Raw genomic sequence first — 18,772 nt, 5'->3', positions numbered from 1 at the left:
GTATATCAAAAATTATTAAATGATTTCTTGAAAATGTAAAAATGTCGAGAAAATGTTGCTTTAGTTTTGACTAATATTACACATGGCCCGCATATAATTTACTTCTCCTTTATTAACGCTTTGCTGTTTCAATTTACGACCCCAGCAATAGTTATTGGTTTGAAATGTTTACCTATTCATAGATGATTTTTTTAATAGGAACATATCATATGTATATGTTCTTTACAAGACACATTATATTCAGATTGTTTTGCTGTTAATTTAAAGTTACAATACGTAAAATCAAGATTACGATGATTTATTTATTTTTATTTATATTATATATATGTTAGGGGTACACACTGAGGAAACAATCAGGTAAAGGGGTACTCTAATGAAAAGAGATTGGGAACCGCTGATCTAGATATAGACCTTCTCACTGATGGCGGATATACTATTTATTCTTGGGATCAAAAACTAACGAGCTTTAAGCAGGAATAATTTTTTTGAGTAGATTTCTTGTGCTGTGAGTATGTGATGTTCATTAGGTAACGAGTTTGTGGAATTATTTACCACTGAATCCAAGTATTTGGCTAAAGAGTGGAATGGTTATTACTCGTAAATAATTCTATTTGTGGTTCAAATATGAATAAATAAGAGGAAGTGGCACGGCACGAAGAGAAGAAAAACGAAGAATTTTGAGATATAATCGAACATTTAACTTGAAATCTTTTACTTTTCTTTTGTTTTGTTTATCTAATTTATGATTTTCCTGAAATGTTCATACTTAAATATGTATTTACATGTATGTACAATCATATAATTATAACTTTTAGTCGACGTGGACATATAAACAATAATGTTTAATTATTTTTCCAGTGAAACAAACGATGTAAACACAGGGTTGCTAATTGAGGTGTGGAACAAAGGAATGTTATGGGATAGAGCTCTCGGCTATCACTGGCTGCCACTGCCAGCTGTTCATTACAGCAATGAGGTATGTCCTGTATGTTTATAAATAATATAGAATAATTAAACAGACTTGTTTTAATGTGTTAATAACAAGGCTGCCTAGTTGAAACTAAACAGATCCTACACTGTTCCTAGAACTCGTCCAATTATTATTACTGGTGGAAATAACCCACTCAAGCACCATTGCAATTCTCTCTTTCTGATATTCCATAATATTTCGTAAAAACTTGGCATTCTGACCGTTGGTTGTTTACTTCTAATATTGTTTATGAGTTAAAAACTAAACGCAAAATGAAATAGTTCCGGCCGGAGAGTGAATGGCTTTGATTTTTGTGATATGCATTTATTTCTCTAAGTAGTCCCTTTTAGTTCAATTACGGCTTACCTGGTGGATAGATTCTTTCCCTAAAATGTGTGCGTGCCAAATGCCTACCTACAGCTGACTGCTATTACCTCTTCAAATCCTTCCGTTTTTTCTCATTTCCAAAGCAAGCTTTTTGTTAGTGTTCTTTGAATAAGTACATCTCTTAAGAACTAAACTTTGGAAATTTGGTTTACCTCAAATCATTTTTCACAAATGAGCAAGAGAAATAATTAAATCTTTGATAACACATCACGCCTATTGAAATTTAACTTTGCTTTACATTCACATTAGATGCCCTATGACTACCACTACTACAATTCACACATTTGGGCTGGTTATCTTCCGTACATGCAGATACATCATGGTTCATTCCACATTTCACGCATATTTTATTCCCTTTACACTGATTCTGGAAATGTCCAAATCGAAGACAGTTTTTACACTGTACTACGTTTTGAGTATACTTGTTCACTTCACACCTTACGTAATGGATATACAGGGTGAACCAGTAAGTATTGTCAATAGGCCTACTGCGTGTAGTACATCTAAAGGGGAGTTCAATGACGTATTGGCCAAGTTCATATTTTCCACTGTTCTTGAGTGACGTCACTTTAATTTTTTTTTCTAAAATCATTAATTTTTTCCAATAAAAATGTTATTACTCAGAAAGTTTTAGTCCGAATTCGATTCTGATGACACGGTTAGAAAAACAGATAAATTTCCTAAAAATTGACACTATTTTGAAGCATAAATTATTCTCCAAACTGCCTTAATCTTCCACCGAAACCTAGGAAAATAAACGTAATCGAAACTTTTAAGAAAACTCATTAGGCTCTTATGTGATCATTTTCAGACCTAGGAGCTGGCACTTTTTACAAAAGTTTTCTTGTCTAATGGGCTTTCAAACGGTATATAATTTTCCAGGATTCCTTTTATCTTCGTATGAGAAATTGCGTTTGTTTTGCAAGAAAACGTGTTCACGAGCATACAGCAGTGATATTGTATTGTGTTGTTTAATTCATTTAACTCTTGTGGATGGAGCTGTAGTAAATTTTTAAAGTAGATTGTCTTAAAATAAGGTAGTCTAAGGTTACTTATTGCATGTTTTCTTGCAAAACAAACCAATTTCTCATACGAAGATAAAAGGAATCCTGGAAAATGATATACCGTTTGAAAGCCCATTAGACAAGGAAACTTTTGTAAAAAGTGCCAGCACCTAGGTCTGAAAATGATCACATAAGAGCCTAATGAGTTTTCTTAAAAGTTTCGATTATTTTTATTTTCCTAGGTTTCGGTGGAAGATTAAGGCAGTTTGGAGAATAATTTATGCTTCAAAATGGTGTCAATTTTTAGGAAATTTATCTGTCTTTCTAACCATGTCATCAGAATCGAATTTAGACTAAAACTTTCTGAGTAATAACATTTTTATTGGAAAAAAGTAATGATTTTATAAAAAACTTTAAAGTGACGTCACTCAAGAAGAAGTTGGCCAATACGTCATTGAACTCCACTTTAGATGTACTACACGCAGTAGGCCTATTGACAATACTTAATGGTTCACCCTGTGTATACATATTGCGGTAATTGCTGTCCCCTAACTGTAATCAAAACAGATTGGGTGGACACCAATTTCACTTTGTTAGTTTCCCTATCTCTAACTTTCCGTTTCAATCTTCGCGTTTCTAATATTTCGTAATGAATCCCAGGTGGACCTCTAAGAACCTCTTTTATTTCGGCCTCAGGACAATTCAGTATCCACTCCCCTAATTATCCCTCTTCTTTGCAATAGATATCTCGGTATGTACAAATTAATTCCTTTATCTTTGAGCAAAGAAGATCCCAGCAATTTATTGGCTGAGACTCCATTGTTCAATTCAACCCTTAACCTATTTATGCCAATATTTTGTGAGATTTCTGCATGATGTTCAAAAAGTAATTTCCCAATGGACATTACAATCCTTTATTGGTCTCGTTTGGTGCTTTCAATAATTATGTGAAATGGTCCTAAATCAGTACTTCTATACTCCATACTAATTGTACTTTTACTTACGGGCACTGTCTGTATCTGCTTTGGAATAGCATCGTTTAGAACAGGGGTGCCCAACCCAAATCGGTTGGTGGGCCAAGTAAAAATTTACTGTATTGAGATGGGCCGCACATATAAAAATAAAACAATAAATAAATCAAAATATTTTATTATCGTACAGCATTCAAAATATGTTATTATCTTACAATTAATGTGCCACTTGTTTTTGTATTTTACTTGAGATTTGTTTAATATCAACGGATAGTTTAGTCGACGCGCATCGTAGTTGATTGTTCATGTTTTTTCGAGCAACCTGCTGCGACACTTTGTTTCTACCAGCTTTAATTTGGAAAAAAATGATTTGCAGCGATAAGTAGTTCCAAATGCTGATAAAATGTATATAGCCAATCGTTTTAAATTTGGAAATTTGTCTTCTTGGATATATTTTTGATAATCTTATTCCCTTCGTACAGGCTTTTTAGCTCGCCATAGATGAAAGTCGACCATATTGCACTTGTTTTGACCAATAAAGCACTTGTCAGAATGTCAGACAGCGAGATGTCAGAATCTCTACCGCCTCTAAGTGTAAAATAATTTAAGTTGCGCACGATTTTGAAAAGTCAAATAATTATTTTTTTTATGATGTTTTCAGTACATAATATGCGGTGTTTATTATTGCAAAATTTAAAAATTAAAAGTATGTGTTTCAACCGTCTAAAGTCTAAATCTCTAAAGTAATATAGACAGTTGAAAACTTCAATTGGGCCGCGGGTTGGGCATGCCTGGTTTAGAACTTACCATTTTATCCAGCCTTTTCCACTTCATCTCCACATCATCGGATGGCCTTCCCGATACTTCCCCAGAATCCAAGTTCATGTTTAAGTAAAACTTACCTCTTAAAACACACTAGGAACACACTATGTACACACACCGATAAAACCACAGAGTACTGTCTGTATCACTAACGACCGAGTTCCAACTTTGGTTCGCTGCACTCAACCGCTGTGACACATAGTCTAAGGAATATAGTTCATAGATGTTATGTAACTCCAAATTAGCACAAACAAACGATTAAAATGACATAAATTAATTATTAAACACGGAGACAATTTTTTTTTGAATTCACTATTTTAGCAAACCATAGAAAGGTGTGTACTTTTTTTTACTTTTCTTAACGTTTAGTCAAAGATTTATCAAAGATTAGTCATTTTAGTTATTCCATCCCACTTTTAGGACTCGTATTGTTCCTATTTCTTTTATTACTTTTTTTTAAATAATTCATCACCCCCATTTCTCATCTCTAACCCTCATTGCAGTTGTTTTCAAAACTCATTTGACATCAGAAGTTTCTTGAAATTGAAAATCTTTCTCTCAAAGAAGGACTTACGTGCAACACAATTTTCAATCTTAGTGGCATATAAACAGAGTAAACATTTAAAAAAATAAATAAATAAATACAAATAAAAATCTATTTGTAATAGTTTTAACAAGAAATTGTTGAAAAAACTCAGAACTCTCTACTTTTATTTTTGCTTGTGATGTAATTACAAATCCATTTATGTCTAAATGTGTGGGTCGTGCAACATGCATATTTTGTCGCAAATAGGTTCACCATTTTTATTATTATTTAAACAAATGCATGTACCGCCAATAAAATTGCATTAAATTATTCAAGATCATCAATTTTAATTAATAATATAATATAATAAATAAACTAAGAGAAAAAATTATATTTTGATGGTGAGATACTTTTGACTACTGGAATTATTTTAGCTTCAGCTGTTAGAAATAGATTGAGGCAGTGATGGAACGTTGTAAAAAATGCTGGTGTGGAGAGTGAGGCTGGATAACATGGAGTTGCCGTCCCCAGAGTGAAGGCGGAGGGCCGTATAGTTACTGATGAAGTGTATATTGATAATGAACCACCTGTTGATGAATCAATCCATGACACAGATCTTTTCAAATCGTCCCGTTCTCGAATGGTTTTTTTTCCTTTCTCGCTCACGCATTCTCAATTTTAACTGTAACCATCATTTTTTTTTTCAATCATTTCGCCACAGTTTAACAACTTCACATTTTTGTAATATTTCTCACCTAAGCAAGCATATCTACACCAAAAGCATAATCTAAACTTCACCTAAGATAAAAGTTGTCCCTTTACGCAACCGTATAAGTGGGAACTGGTGTCTGAATAAAAATGTACTCGTATACACTGATCTAGCAAGCACAAACATGCAACCGAATCACTGGTACTTCGCTTCTATTTTAGATTGTTAAGATCCACAGTGACTATAATGATTAAGGAACGGTTTTTTAAGTATTTAAAAATGCCAAATATTTAATTAAAATATGCATTTATTTTCGTCAATTATGTGGAAAATATGTGATTTTCTTAAAATATTTTCTGGAATATTTAAGTAAAATGGACATTTTTTTTTATGAAAATGGATTTTTTTGGAGGGGCAAGTTATAATTATTTATACAAGAAAAGAACATTTTTACAATTTATAATAATTTATTAGGAACAAAATAATTTGTTTTTACAAGTTATAATGATTTATACAACAAAGAACATTTTTACTATTTATAAAAAGATGTGTTAAATTTTCAATTTTGAAAACTTCACTCTTCGAAATTGTTTGCAACCACATGAAATTTCAAATGTTGGAACGTAAAGTGACGACGATCTGGGCGTAAGATGGACTTGTAACGACTAAAATCCTTTGAAATGAGGATTTTTAAGTTTGTGGAAAGGGATATCTGCTCTAACCAAAGCCCGACACAGATCTGTACTCAGAGTAGACTTACTTGATGATGGAGATGTAAGGAAGGCTTGATAGGACGTCCTCTCTTTCTTTCTGTTTTTATTCTCTATGTGCGATCCGGTGGCAATATGTTGGGTGACTTGGGAACGTTGAGAGCAAGAAACGCGCTTGTCACAAGCTGTGCAATACAAAATGTCTCCATCACTTCGAAAAAGTTCTGCTGGAAACTCGCGAAGATATTTAGCAACCAGTTGTTTGTTTGAGGCCGATGTTCGTGGCATTTCACCCAAAAAAGAATACACTAAGTGACCGAACGAAATGAATTGGTCACTTCAACGAACGAGCTGAAAGAACAGACAACTTCAAAGAACTAACAAGTACCCGTCACTGTTTAGCAGCATTCTGTGTAAATTACAATAACCATTGTACCCACTGTGATTCACAGCCCTACAGTCTGTGGTTCACAGTTCCTGTCAACCACCTCCCAATTATGAAAATATGCCCAAAATGAAAAATATGAAAAAATATGTTACATATTTTGATTAAATATGTTGAAATATTTATTTATTTTAATCAAATATGTATAAATATGCGATAACATCCAAATATGTGAAATAAAAGTAGACTCAAACGGCTTAAAAAGTGTCAGTATGAATACTTCTAGTTGAAAAACGTCTGTAAATTGCCTAGAAAAAAATATGTAAATACATACGAATCCGTTCCCTAATAATGATTAAGTTGCAACTGGTGTGACAGTGTAATCTGTGAAATATGTTTCTCCTAAATGACGACAAATTAAACACATTCCTGTGATTAAGAAGGCAAGACAAAACGGTTTAATCTAAACCTTATCTATCTGTTGTTCATTCTTTTTGGTGATTGAATCGTAGTTTCATTAGGATGAAACAATAATTGCCATTACAGTCGAGTAAAATTTATTTTGCCCAGCTTTCGACTCTAGGGACTAGGTCATCTTCAGGGCTGTGGAACATGTTTACAGATTGTTAACAAAGATTCTATTAAAATAATAATATATTATGTTTAATATAATGAAATTTACAAAAATCATTTACCTAGCTTTTACAAAGTAATATTTTTACATTCCAAGGTTGGTGTGTCTTCTGTCTTGTCTGTTCATGGACTGAGTGTGATCGGTCTGTGTGTGATATGTGTTCGGTTGTGTGGAAGTCAGTGTTGCCAATTGTCAAGTATTTTGTAGTAAGTTTGCGTATATGTTGTTTAAATTGTTCGTGCCTGTTTTGAAATTTAAACTGTTTTCTGTCTTAGATATGTATATCATTTCTAGCACTTTCCTTTTTTGTGTGTTGGTTTCTGATTTAAGTATCTTTGTGTTTGGGAAATCGAAAGTGTGATGATTTTCTGTGCTATGTAAGGAAAGTGCTGTGGTGTTCTTTTTTAGTTTTGTGTCGTAAGAGTGTTGGTACAGTCTTTTTTTTTAAATACTGTGATGTTTCGCCTATATATTTTTTTGTGAGTCTTTACTTTCAATTCCGTATATAAGCTTTGATTGTTTGTCCTTTTCAGTCTGATCTGTAAACATGTTCCACAGCCCTGAAGTCGAAAACTCGGCAAAATAAATTTTACTCGACTGAAATGGCACTTATCTATCTGTTATGTCTTTCTTTTAATAAATTTTGATGAAGGGAATCATCCATTTTTAATTGGTTCCACAAAAAAAAGAAAAAGAAGGAGGTATTTTCGCTTTTATAAATTTCATAAAATAAGGTCTTATCACTTCCATTTGGTTATATCGTTGAAATCTCATTTCCTACGAACCTTGGTCTTCTGGATAAATCATGTTTTTTTTACTCTTTTAAAGGTTGATTTATTTTTGTTTTTACATCGTTTCTTCTTTAAGAAATGGTTGTCAAAAAGATGGTTGTATAAAAATTACATTTTGAAGTGCCATGTTTGATTTCCTTGGGTTTTATTTATAGCATATTTTTACTCGTAAAAATACCTCTATTTAATCGGCCGGCCATATAGATCTCTTTTTTTTTTGGAATTAGTGAAGCAAAGGAGGTAACACCAATTCATCCATAAACGGATTGTATTGGGATTCGAAAAGATTTGGTTTAGACTCTTTGTCTGATAAGGTTATTTTATTAATTATTATATATTTATTAAAGTTGAGAAAGTGAGAATAATAGAAAAACCAGGTTATTAGGTCTGGTTTTAAAATAAGCATTAGGTTGAAATAGTAAACTTAATAAAACTCAATGGTATTGACTTGGGTAAATTTACTGAGGCTGCGAAGGACAAATTCTATTTGGGCAAAGTTCCGGATAGTTACAATGACTGTGGACGAAGTAAGCAATGTATTTGTGCCAAGATGGTACCTTATACAAGATTTATTGTTCACCAATATCTGTACAGCAAATATATTAACATTTCATTCCATTTGGAATTTTAAATAAATAATATCACAGAGTTTTTTAAAAAATATACATCTTATAAATAAAAACTGATTCAATTTTTTTTAACAGGGGTGTATCCATTTTTTTTTTAATTCTTCATTATCTTAATTCTTTTCTTTTATTCTACCTATCTTCGGTCATTCTTCTTTATCCAAGTACAATTTCAACTTAACAGAGAAAGACAAATTGTAGGTTGCCCTTTATTACAGTACATTCATTGTTTTACTCGTCTGCCGCTAGGTCGTGCGATATTATTATTTTGGAGCAGCTTTACATTACTTATGAAGTGCCATCTTTTGTCAGTAACGGAAAAGATCTTAATTATATTTTAATAGTTACAGACAGTAAACTCAAATATTTATTAATTTTATCAAGAAATAGATCTTACTAGTTGATTTTTTTTTTTTTAGATAACAGTTGCAGCGAACAGAGTGTAAATATATTAAAAATAAAAATAACATCAGGTCCACCTTTGCGTTCATTTAGAAGCTGGCTAAATTATAAGTAGTTGCCATGTAGTTTTTGCGATTAGAACCTCTTTTTCAGCTTTTTTCAGTGCACTGCCGGCTTTCGGACTGTGTACTCCCGTTACAGGCAACACTCTTCATCACCGAAGCTGTAAGAAGCTTCTAGGAAAAGAAAATGTATGGGCCAGCCGCTGGATTCTATTAATCTTATCTTATTTTCTATTAATCTTATAAAACTATGGGAGGTATTTACCACTTGTGAATCCCAACTTTTAGATAATAAATGATTTAGGAATAACATTAAATATTCCAAGTAAATACTTTTCTTTTTGCATTTTATTTGTTGGTTAAGTAATCAGTTACTAAATATTCTATTATTCTAAACTGGAAAATATTTATGAAAACAAATACATAATCTTTCAAGATCAAAAACTGGCATACATGACTGAACAGCAAGTACTCTGGAATTCTTTTCGATATAAAGTAGAATGTGGGTGATAAAAAAAGCTTTAAATATTTAATTCTGTTCGAAAGATATAAATATTTATTTACGTGCAATTTCAAAAGTTTATTTTCTTTTTTTATTTATTTTTATTTCTATTCTAATTAAAAATAATCTGTACAAACTAGAAAATGTTTACAATTATGTTAAATAACATTTAAATATCCTTAACAAAAACTTACAGTTTAAAATGTTAAGTATAAGGGTTGATTAAACGCCAAAAAGTACACAAATCAGCAAGTACCCAACATTTCATTAATACTTCATTAATATTTAAGTAATTCTACTGCATTAATTTTCATTAATAAGTTATTTTTTAGAATTTATTAGATGTCACAGACCCTTATGCTGGCCACTTCATTCATAATATTTTTTTGTTATAATTATGATAAATCACATATACGTACATGCATGTTAGAGTAGGCTACTGTCTTGAATTCGTCTTACCGAAATATTCGTGAGCACAGATAACACACAGTTATAACAAGTAGATTATTCAACAACAATTATTGATTTCTCGGTTGTAATTTAATGTAGTCTCCCTAATTTTACTTATAGTAAAATACTGGAATAATTAGCTGTCCTAAAAATATGCATATCTTATTTACTTTATATTACATATATACAACATTGTGGGATGAATACCTAGATTGAGAATATAATTGAAGAAAACTATATTATTTGCGATAAAACCAGATAATTATTACCTATTATTAATAATAATAATAAAATGTTTTTATTGTCCAAATAATACAATAGTTTTTACTTTATATAAACATTGGAGTACCAGAACCAGTTCTTTTCCTCTGACAAAAATAAGTTAAACTTCTTCATACTTAAAAAAAATTTTCTTTTTATATTTTGGGAAAAAGGACAAAAAACCCAATACAAAAAAATCAAAATAATATAAAATCAAAAATACTTAAAACCAAAAATAATTATAGTCTAATAAATAAATTAAAGAATACTTTTGAATACAGTTTACAGCAAAATGTTTTTAATCCTTTTATGTTTATACACAGTCTGCGTGTCGTACTGACCAATAGTATTAATGAGGCGGTTTTCATGCCCCTCAACTTCATCAATAAATTTTTGAGTTTGGCCGCGCAACACATCGCTAATATACATTAGATCTGTGCGCTCATGTAATATTCTCAATGGCGTATACCTCGGCGCATTTAAGGCAAACCTCAAAAATTTATTTTGCACCCTCTGCAGTTTTAGTATGTTTGTTTTACAAATAAAACTCCAAGATGGAGCTGCATAGAGCAACATTGGCCGAACAATGATCAAGTAAATGAGCAATTTATTGCTAACGCTGAGTTTAGACTCTCTGTTTAACAAGGGAAACAGTGATACTATTAGAGATTTACTTTTTTGGCAAACAGTATTTATATGAGGAGTGAATGTAAGCTTGGTGTCCATAGTAACGCCTAGATAAGTTACTGTCGGGGTCCATTCTATTGTCTGATTATTAATGCTTATGTTATTTTTTATTTCTGGCCTTCTTTTTGTAAATAAAATACTTTTAGTTTTTGCCATATTAACTTTTATTTTCCAGGTTACCTATTATTATAAACGTTTGACTACTACATAAAGTAACAATTACTTTAATCGAAGAATGAACTTAAACCGACGATTTTTATTTAAAAATAAAAATAAAGCAATAAAATTAACAAAATCATTGATGTATGTTGGGGTAAGCATTTTTTGAAAAAGGTTTTGAATTTTTTAGCCTCATAATTTTTTTATATTTTTTATAACGTTTTTCTTTTTAACCTGTAATTAATAGTTTGATTATTATAAATAACTAGATATTACAGTCAATCTACAGTGCTACTTGAACATATATTTTGTAGACGAAAATGGCCAGCATAAGGGTCTGTGACATCTAATAAATTCTAAAAAATAACTTATTAATGAAAATTAATGCAGTAGAATTACTTAAATATTAATGAAGTATTAATGAAATGTTGGGTACTCGCTGATTTGTGTACCTTTTGGCGTCTAATCAACCCTTATACTTAACATTTTAAACTGTAAGTTTTTGTTAAGGTGATTTTTGTACCTTTTGGATAGATTTTCCTTTTTGCCTATTTGGAATGTTACATATCTGCTTTACAGATATTTTTAAAATTTGGAATAAGCAATTCTATCATTATAACCTGATAAGGTGTTAAGTCGGAACCATAACTACCAATGGAGAGATCTTTTTAAAGATTGATTATAGTTGCGGTCTCCCAAACCATCCTCAATAACAATTTTTTTGAAAAAGCGTTTGGAATAATATAGGAAGGTATTTGTACGTAAATAGCAAAATTAAACTGCGATTTCAGTACTTCCTTTTAAGAGGAGTAAGAAAAATAAATTGCGATTGCAGTACTTCTCCCTAAAAGGCAAAGAGGCAAAGATTTTTTAATCGACAATTCATTGATTTAAATCGGTTCACTCATTGATAATTTAAACGATTGCAGTACTTCCTCTTAGTAGGTGCAAGAGCATGATAGCACTTCACAGCAACGTAGAGGAGCTTTAACCACTTATTCGAGCTGAATTTTATCAAAATCGGACTAAGCGTTATAGAAATATTGGTAATAATTTTAGAAAGGGCCTTATTTGGGTGGGGCGAACTCCCCTCCTTACGAGGCACAGCGTCGAGACTTTTAAAGTGCAAATCTGTACAAAATATTGATTCGAATGACACTTCATTCATGAAAATCGGTTCACATGTCGATAATTTGAAACGATTGGTATACTTCCCCTTAATAAGTGTAAGAGCAGATCGTCGCTTTATTGTCACGGAGGGGAGCCATAACCCTATCATAATACCAAATTTTGTCAACATCGGGCCAAGATTTACAGTGTAATTAGTAATAATAATTTTGGAGGGGGCCTTACATAAAGGGGGCTAACTCCTCTCCCATTCGATGTGCAGCGTCGAGACCCCCAAAAGAGACATCTACATAAAATTCCGAATCGAATGACACCTCATTCATGAAAATCGGTTCACGCGTTTAGGCGCTACATTGTTTACAATAGAGGTAACAACAAGAACAAGACCAATTTTTGAAAATGCCGTTTTTGCTCATTTTCAGTAAATTTTTTCTCGAAATCTATTAAATCTGTGTTGTTGCAAAAACTTACAGTCATAAAGGAGGATTTGCCCTATACTTTAAAGAAAATTTGGGAATTTTATCTTTTATAGAAAAAGAGAAAAAAATTGTCAAAGTTGGGTGTTTTTCAACGTTTACGCTTTTTCGTGCAGTTTTTGACGATCAACCCTTATACAACTGTCCTACCGGACAGTTTTAATTAATTATTTTAGATTATTTAAATATTAACGATTCAAAAATTTATATTTCTTTAACTTTGGGTTATATATTTGAAATCAGCAATAAATCAAAAATAATTTTAGGATTACAAATCAACCGTAAGCTTCTCGATATCATGAAGTGGCGAAACTCATTTTATGAAGATCAAAATTCAGACTTTTATTGAAATTTCACGCCTTATTTTGTAATTTACACGGGAAAAATAGGGTCTTATTCATGATTAAAGCTTTAATAAACTGTCTGATTACCTAATATAATCATTTTATATCCTGAAAATCATTTATAAAGAGAGAAAATATGGTTTTTGTAGCTGTTTTTTAGGATGACATGACTTGCGTGTTCAGTTGGCCTCTTTCTTTTTGTACTTTGTGTTGAAAGAAGTCTTCATCTTTCATAATTTCCGGAAAAATATCTATTGCATTATTGCTATTCTCTCTTTTACACTCATAGTATCCACAAAAACCGTACATTAACCTTTCATGAAAATGAAATGTTTTATCTTTAATAAAAAACTACCTGAAAGATTACTTTGTATTTGTTAATGAATTTTGAATGAACGAAATTTCTGATAAATTGTGTGCAAAAAAACTATTTTAATCATAATTTACTTGGAACTTTATTCTATATACGAGATATATACGTATAAGACGCCACGGTAGCCGAGCGGTTAGAGGCGAGGCCTTCAAGACTAATTTGTATTGTGGTACTGGGTTCGATTCCTGGTCTTAGGCCTTGGATTTTATTTAATGATTAATAAAATAAATTTACAGTAAAGTATGTTTGCTATAGTCGCTTTTGTCTACGACACCTAATTGGTAGTTAGACGTAAAGCCCGCCTGAAAAATTAGACAATTACTTTACTTACTCTATACATACTCGTACCTCCAGCGAAAGAATTTCATTTATATCTGGTACTCTGGTTGTAATAGATTATCCAAAAATTCTTAGACGTCTCGGTTTAGCAATGGCTGTGCCATTTATATTTTATTTATTTATATATATTTTTAATTTTGTAGGCGATTAGTATGCATTTATATCTATTGTAATGACATTCATAAATCTTAAGCTGAAAGTTCATCGAAACCCCATAGATACTCCTTAACAAAAACTTACAGTTTAAAAAGTTAAGTATAAGGGTTGATTAAGCGCCAAAAGGTACACAAATCAGCTAGTACCCAACATTTCATTCAAGCTTAGTTGATATAATTTAAGTAATTTTGCTGCATTAACTTTTCCTTCACATTTTTTAGAATTTATTAGATGTCACAGACCCTTATGCTGGCCAGTTCGTTCATAATATTATTTGGTTATAATTATGATAAAATGTATATTATATCTTCGTTTTTAAATAGGTACTTTATTTTAACTCTATTCCAAATTATTCTTCTGATTTATCTTTAATATGCCCTTTATTCTGAAGTTGTCACATCTTATACATGCATGTTAAAGTAGAAAAAGACAAAGTTAGAGTCGGCTACTGTTTAAATTTGAATACGGAGGATTTAAAACAATATTTCAGACTTGAATTCGTCTTACCGAAATATTCGTGATTCAAGTAGATTATTCAACAACAATTATTCATTTCTCAATTGTAATTTAATTTTACTTATAGTAAAATACTGGAATAATTAGCTGTCCTAAAAGTATGCAATACTTATTTATTTTATATTACATAACATATATATAACATTGTGAGAAGAACAGCTACATTGAGAGTGTGATTGAAGAAAACTATATTATTTGCGATAGAGCCAGATAATTATTACCTATTATTATAAACGTTTGACTACTACATAAAATAACAATTACTTTAATCGAAGAATGAACTTAAACAGACGATTTTTTTTAAAAATAAAATAATCGAAATCATTGATTTATGTTGGTGTAAGCATTTTTTTAAAAAAGTTTTTAAATTTTGTAGCCTCGTAATTTTTTTTATTTTTTATACCGTTTTCTTTTTAACCTGTAATTAATAGTTTGATTATTATAGATTAATAGATATTAAAGTCAATCTACAGTGCTACTTGAACAAATATTTTGTAGATGAAAATGGCCAGCATAAGGGTCTGTGACATCTAATAAATTCTAAAAAATGTGAAGGAAAAGTTAATGCAGCAAAATTACTTAAATTATATCAACTAAGCTTGAATGAAATGTTGGGTACTAGCTGATTTGTGTACCTTTTGGCGCTTAATCAACCCTTATACTTAACTTTTTAAACTGTAAGTTTTTGTTAAGGAGATTTTTGTACCTTTTGGATAGATTTTCATTTTTGTCTATTTTGCTAAGTTACATATCTGCTTTACTGCTTTTTTTAAATTAGGAATAAGCAATTCTATCATTATAACCTGATAAGGTGTTAAGTAGGAACCGTAACTACCACTGGAGAGATCTTTTTAAAGAATGATTATAGTTGCGGTCCCCAAACCATCCTCAATAACAATTTTTTTGAGAAAGCCTTTTTATATAAAATAGGAAGGTATTTGTACGTAAAAAGCAAATTTAAACTGCGATTTCAGACCTTCCTTTTAAGAGGAGTAAGAAAAATAAACGGGCGATTACAGTACTTCTCCCTAAAAGGCAAAGAGGCAAAGATTTTGAATCGAACGACAATTCATTAATGTAAATAGGTTCACCCATTGATAATTTTAACGATTTCAGTACTTCCTCTTAGTAGGTGTAAGAGCATGATGGCACTTCACAGCCATGTAGAGGAGCTTTAATCACTTCTTCGTGCTAAATTTTATCAAAATCGGACAAAGCGTTATAGAAATATTGGTAATAATAGTTTTAGAAACGGCCATACTTGGGTGGGGCAAACTCCCCTCCATATGAGGCGTAGCGACGAGACTTTTAAAGTGCAAATCTGTACAAAATTTCGATTCGAATGACACTTCATTCATGAAAATCAGTTCACTTGTCGATAATTTGAAACGATTGCTATACTTCCCCTTAACTAGTGTAAGAGCAGATCGCCGCTTTAATGTTACGTAGGGGAGCCCTAACTCTATCATCCTACCAAATTTTATCAAAATCGGGCTAAGATTTACAGAGTAATTAGTAATAATAATTTTGAAGGGGGCCTTACATAAAGGGGGCTAACTCCTCTCTAATTCGGTGTACAGCGTCGAGACCCCCAAAAGGCACATCTACATAAAATTCCGAATCGAATGTCACCTCATTCATGAAAATCGGTTCGCGCGTTTAGGCGCTACGTAGTTTACAAAAAAGGTAACAACAACAAGAAGAAGAAGAAGAAGAAGAAGAAGAAGAAGAAGAAGAACAACAACAATTTCTGAAAATGCCGTTTTTGCTCATTTTCGGCAACTTTTTTCTCAAAATCTATTAGGTCTGGGGGGTTGCAAAAAAATTACAGTTATAAAGGAGGGTTTGCCCTATATTTTAAAGAAAATTTGGGAATTTTATCTTTTATAGAAAAAGAGAAAAAAATTGTCAAAGTTGGGTGTTTTTTAACGTTACGCTTTTTCGTGCACTTTTTGACGATCAATCCTTATACAACTGTCCTACCGGACAGTTTTAATATTGTCCCTCGTTAGTACTTTCGAAAAAGAAAAGTGACAAGTAACCCGGTAACACAGTTCATTAACGGATCATTTTTTAATTTTAGAATTACCATTTTGTATGCTTATTTTACCTATTAGTTTATTACATAATAATAATATTAACATTCATAATAATTATGTAGTTTTTTCGTAAGCTCTTCATTCTTCTTCTCCGACGTCGCCTGTGATTGGTTATTGTCTGTATCTATAACAGAATATAATTTTAATTAGTGCCTGTCTTTTATGTAAATAATCAGCTGTTGATCTTTTTAATGCTCTCCTTACTTCTTACTTTTCAGCTTTCTTTTCTGTTCTGTCATAAGACACATACCTTTTTTTTATAGCTTCTTCCTTTTGTTATAACAAAAAATATCCGCTCACATCTTGATAATTATTATTCATGTTACAACTAAGAAAATATAGTAGTTTTCAGTTTACATACTATTTATTTTTTGCATTACTTTTTTAAAAAGAAGAAGCGGTAATATCTTTACCTTATCAATATTCATGTTGTTTTCCCAGGCTTGGCTTGCATTAAATTGTTTGCTTGGAAGAAAAGCACAAGAGTATATAAGTAGCAACATGATAGAATCAATGTTGGCGGTATTAAAAAGCCACGCCTTGCACTGCATGCAAACTTCACTTGAAAAAATAAGAAATTAATTCTGCTTGCACACAACCATAATATATCTATAGATCCAGCACTGGCTTTATATTAGTTTATTAATCTTACACTCTATTTAACTTGCTTTCCCACAATAACCTCTAAAACTTTTATTTATTTTTTTGATTAATTAATATTTTTTGTTATATTGAACTTAGTTTTAAAATTTCTTTGAAAATATTTTCTCATATAATTAATCTTTATATATATTTTCAATATTATATATTATATATATTTATAACTATTTTATTCGCTCTTTCACTGTTGGACCAAATAAATGTTGCACCCATATTCTTTAGGTTGGCCACTCGATTCCTTGTAAAAATTAGACTAGGCGTACTTTCATAACTTATTTAATGCATTATGTTAAGCATTACCAATTTCCGAGGGCATTTTTACTTCGCAAGTTAGGCTGATTACTTTTTTACTATATGTTTTATTATTATCATTATCATTATCATTATTATTATTATTATTATTATTCTTATGCCCTGCACTCAATCTCTCATGACATCATTTAAGTACATATTTTGGCGATTCTGGATTTATTAGAGCCAGAATACTTTTAATAATGTTAGCAATTTGCTAAAATCCGTAAATAATTAAAAATTCTCTTTCTCGCAAGATTTCTTGAAGTCACGTTTTTGGCCTTGCTTTTGATGTAATATCAGTTTATCAGTTTTACGTGTATTAAGGTTGTATTACGAATGGTTAGTTAGCCAAAATAACACATTTTTTTAAATATTGCATATATTTACTGTTTCTTTTCCCATAATTCTATAAGTACAAATAAAGAAACAATTAATATTGTTTTAAAACAATTTTAATTACTGCTGGTTTAATTTTATTTAAGAAAGACTACTTGAAGGTGCAAATATAATAAAGTCGAGCGAAATACTAATTTTGGCGTGTTCTGACGTTTTAGTTTTTGGAGTGTTCTGACGTGTTAGTTTTTGGAGTGCCGGCTGGCTAGTTTTATTAATAAACTGCTTGAGGGAAGAACAGATTTGAAGGATTGGTTTTTGAGTTTTTGGAAGTTTACTCTAAATTTTGCAATTTTCATTGGGAAATTCTAATTGCTTGCTTACAAAGCTTCTGTTTCATTTAAAATATATTTTTTCTCTTGAAAAATTTAGACTAAGTGATAGATTTATAAACAATGCTAAGAAATCAATTATAGTTTTCAGTCAAGTATGGTCTAATACCGCCTGATCCAAATAACTACTTATATAAATTCTAAGATTAACTAAATGGTCAGTAAAGATTGCCAGTGATAACTGAATTATCACCACTAGAGAAAGTCGTAGTAATGTTTACTAAGTAGGTATTATTATGTTTAGATGTGGATATACTTGAGTAAATAAGGACTGTTTGAAAAGTCCAGCATAACAATGGCATGGGGAGCCATGGTTGTAACTCTAAATATATATTTAATGCCAGAATAAACACTCCTTGAGACGGCGGTTGTTTTCTAGCAGAAGGAGTCTTGCCGTCGTAATACCTCCCTACTTTGCTAGCCGAGTGCGATTTCCCTTGTTCCAAAGAGAATCAGTCATTGTGGCTCGCTTTAACAATATAACTCTATTTACATAAACTATTCTCCTCTCCTTCCTTTACGAGTTACTCACTACCATGTTATTCCAGTTAACTCACATTAGTGCCTCCATACTAAAGCCGCATTTGTATGTCATTAAATATTA

At 31.2% G+C, this 18,772-nt stretch overlaps 1 protein-coding gene across 6 annotated transcripts in view; it reads left to right on the top strand.

Moving 5' to 3' along the window:
- The window catches only part of unc-13, a 626,295-nt gene that overhangs the window by 135,091 nt on the left and 472,432 nt on the right, over positions 1-18,772 (top strand). For all 6 annotated transcript variants that reach the window (XM_074122300.1, XM_074122305.1, XM_074122303.1 and 3 more), the window contains exon 5: positions 859-976. In XM_074122300.1, the coding sequence (XP_073978401.1) occupies positions 859-976 (118 nt within the window). The remainder of the gene's footprint in view (positions 1-858; positions 977-18,772) is intronic.

Source organism: Rhodnius prolixus, unplaced genomic scaffold (assembly GCF_049639745.1).
Source record: "Rhodnius prolixus isolate KJV_2025 unplaced genomic scaffold, Rpr scaffold_8, whole genome shotgun sequence".
Classification (NCBI taxonomy): Eukaryota; Metazoa; Arthropoda; class Insecta; order Hemiptera; family Reduviidae; genus Rhodnius; species Rhodnius prolixus.
Note: the sequence above shows the minus strand (reverse complement) of the source record. Positions and strands in the feature narration are given on the sequence as shown.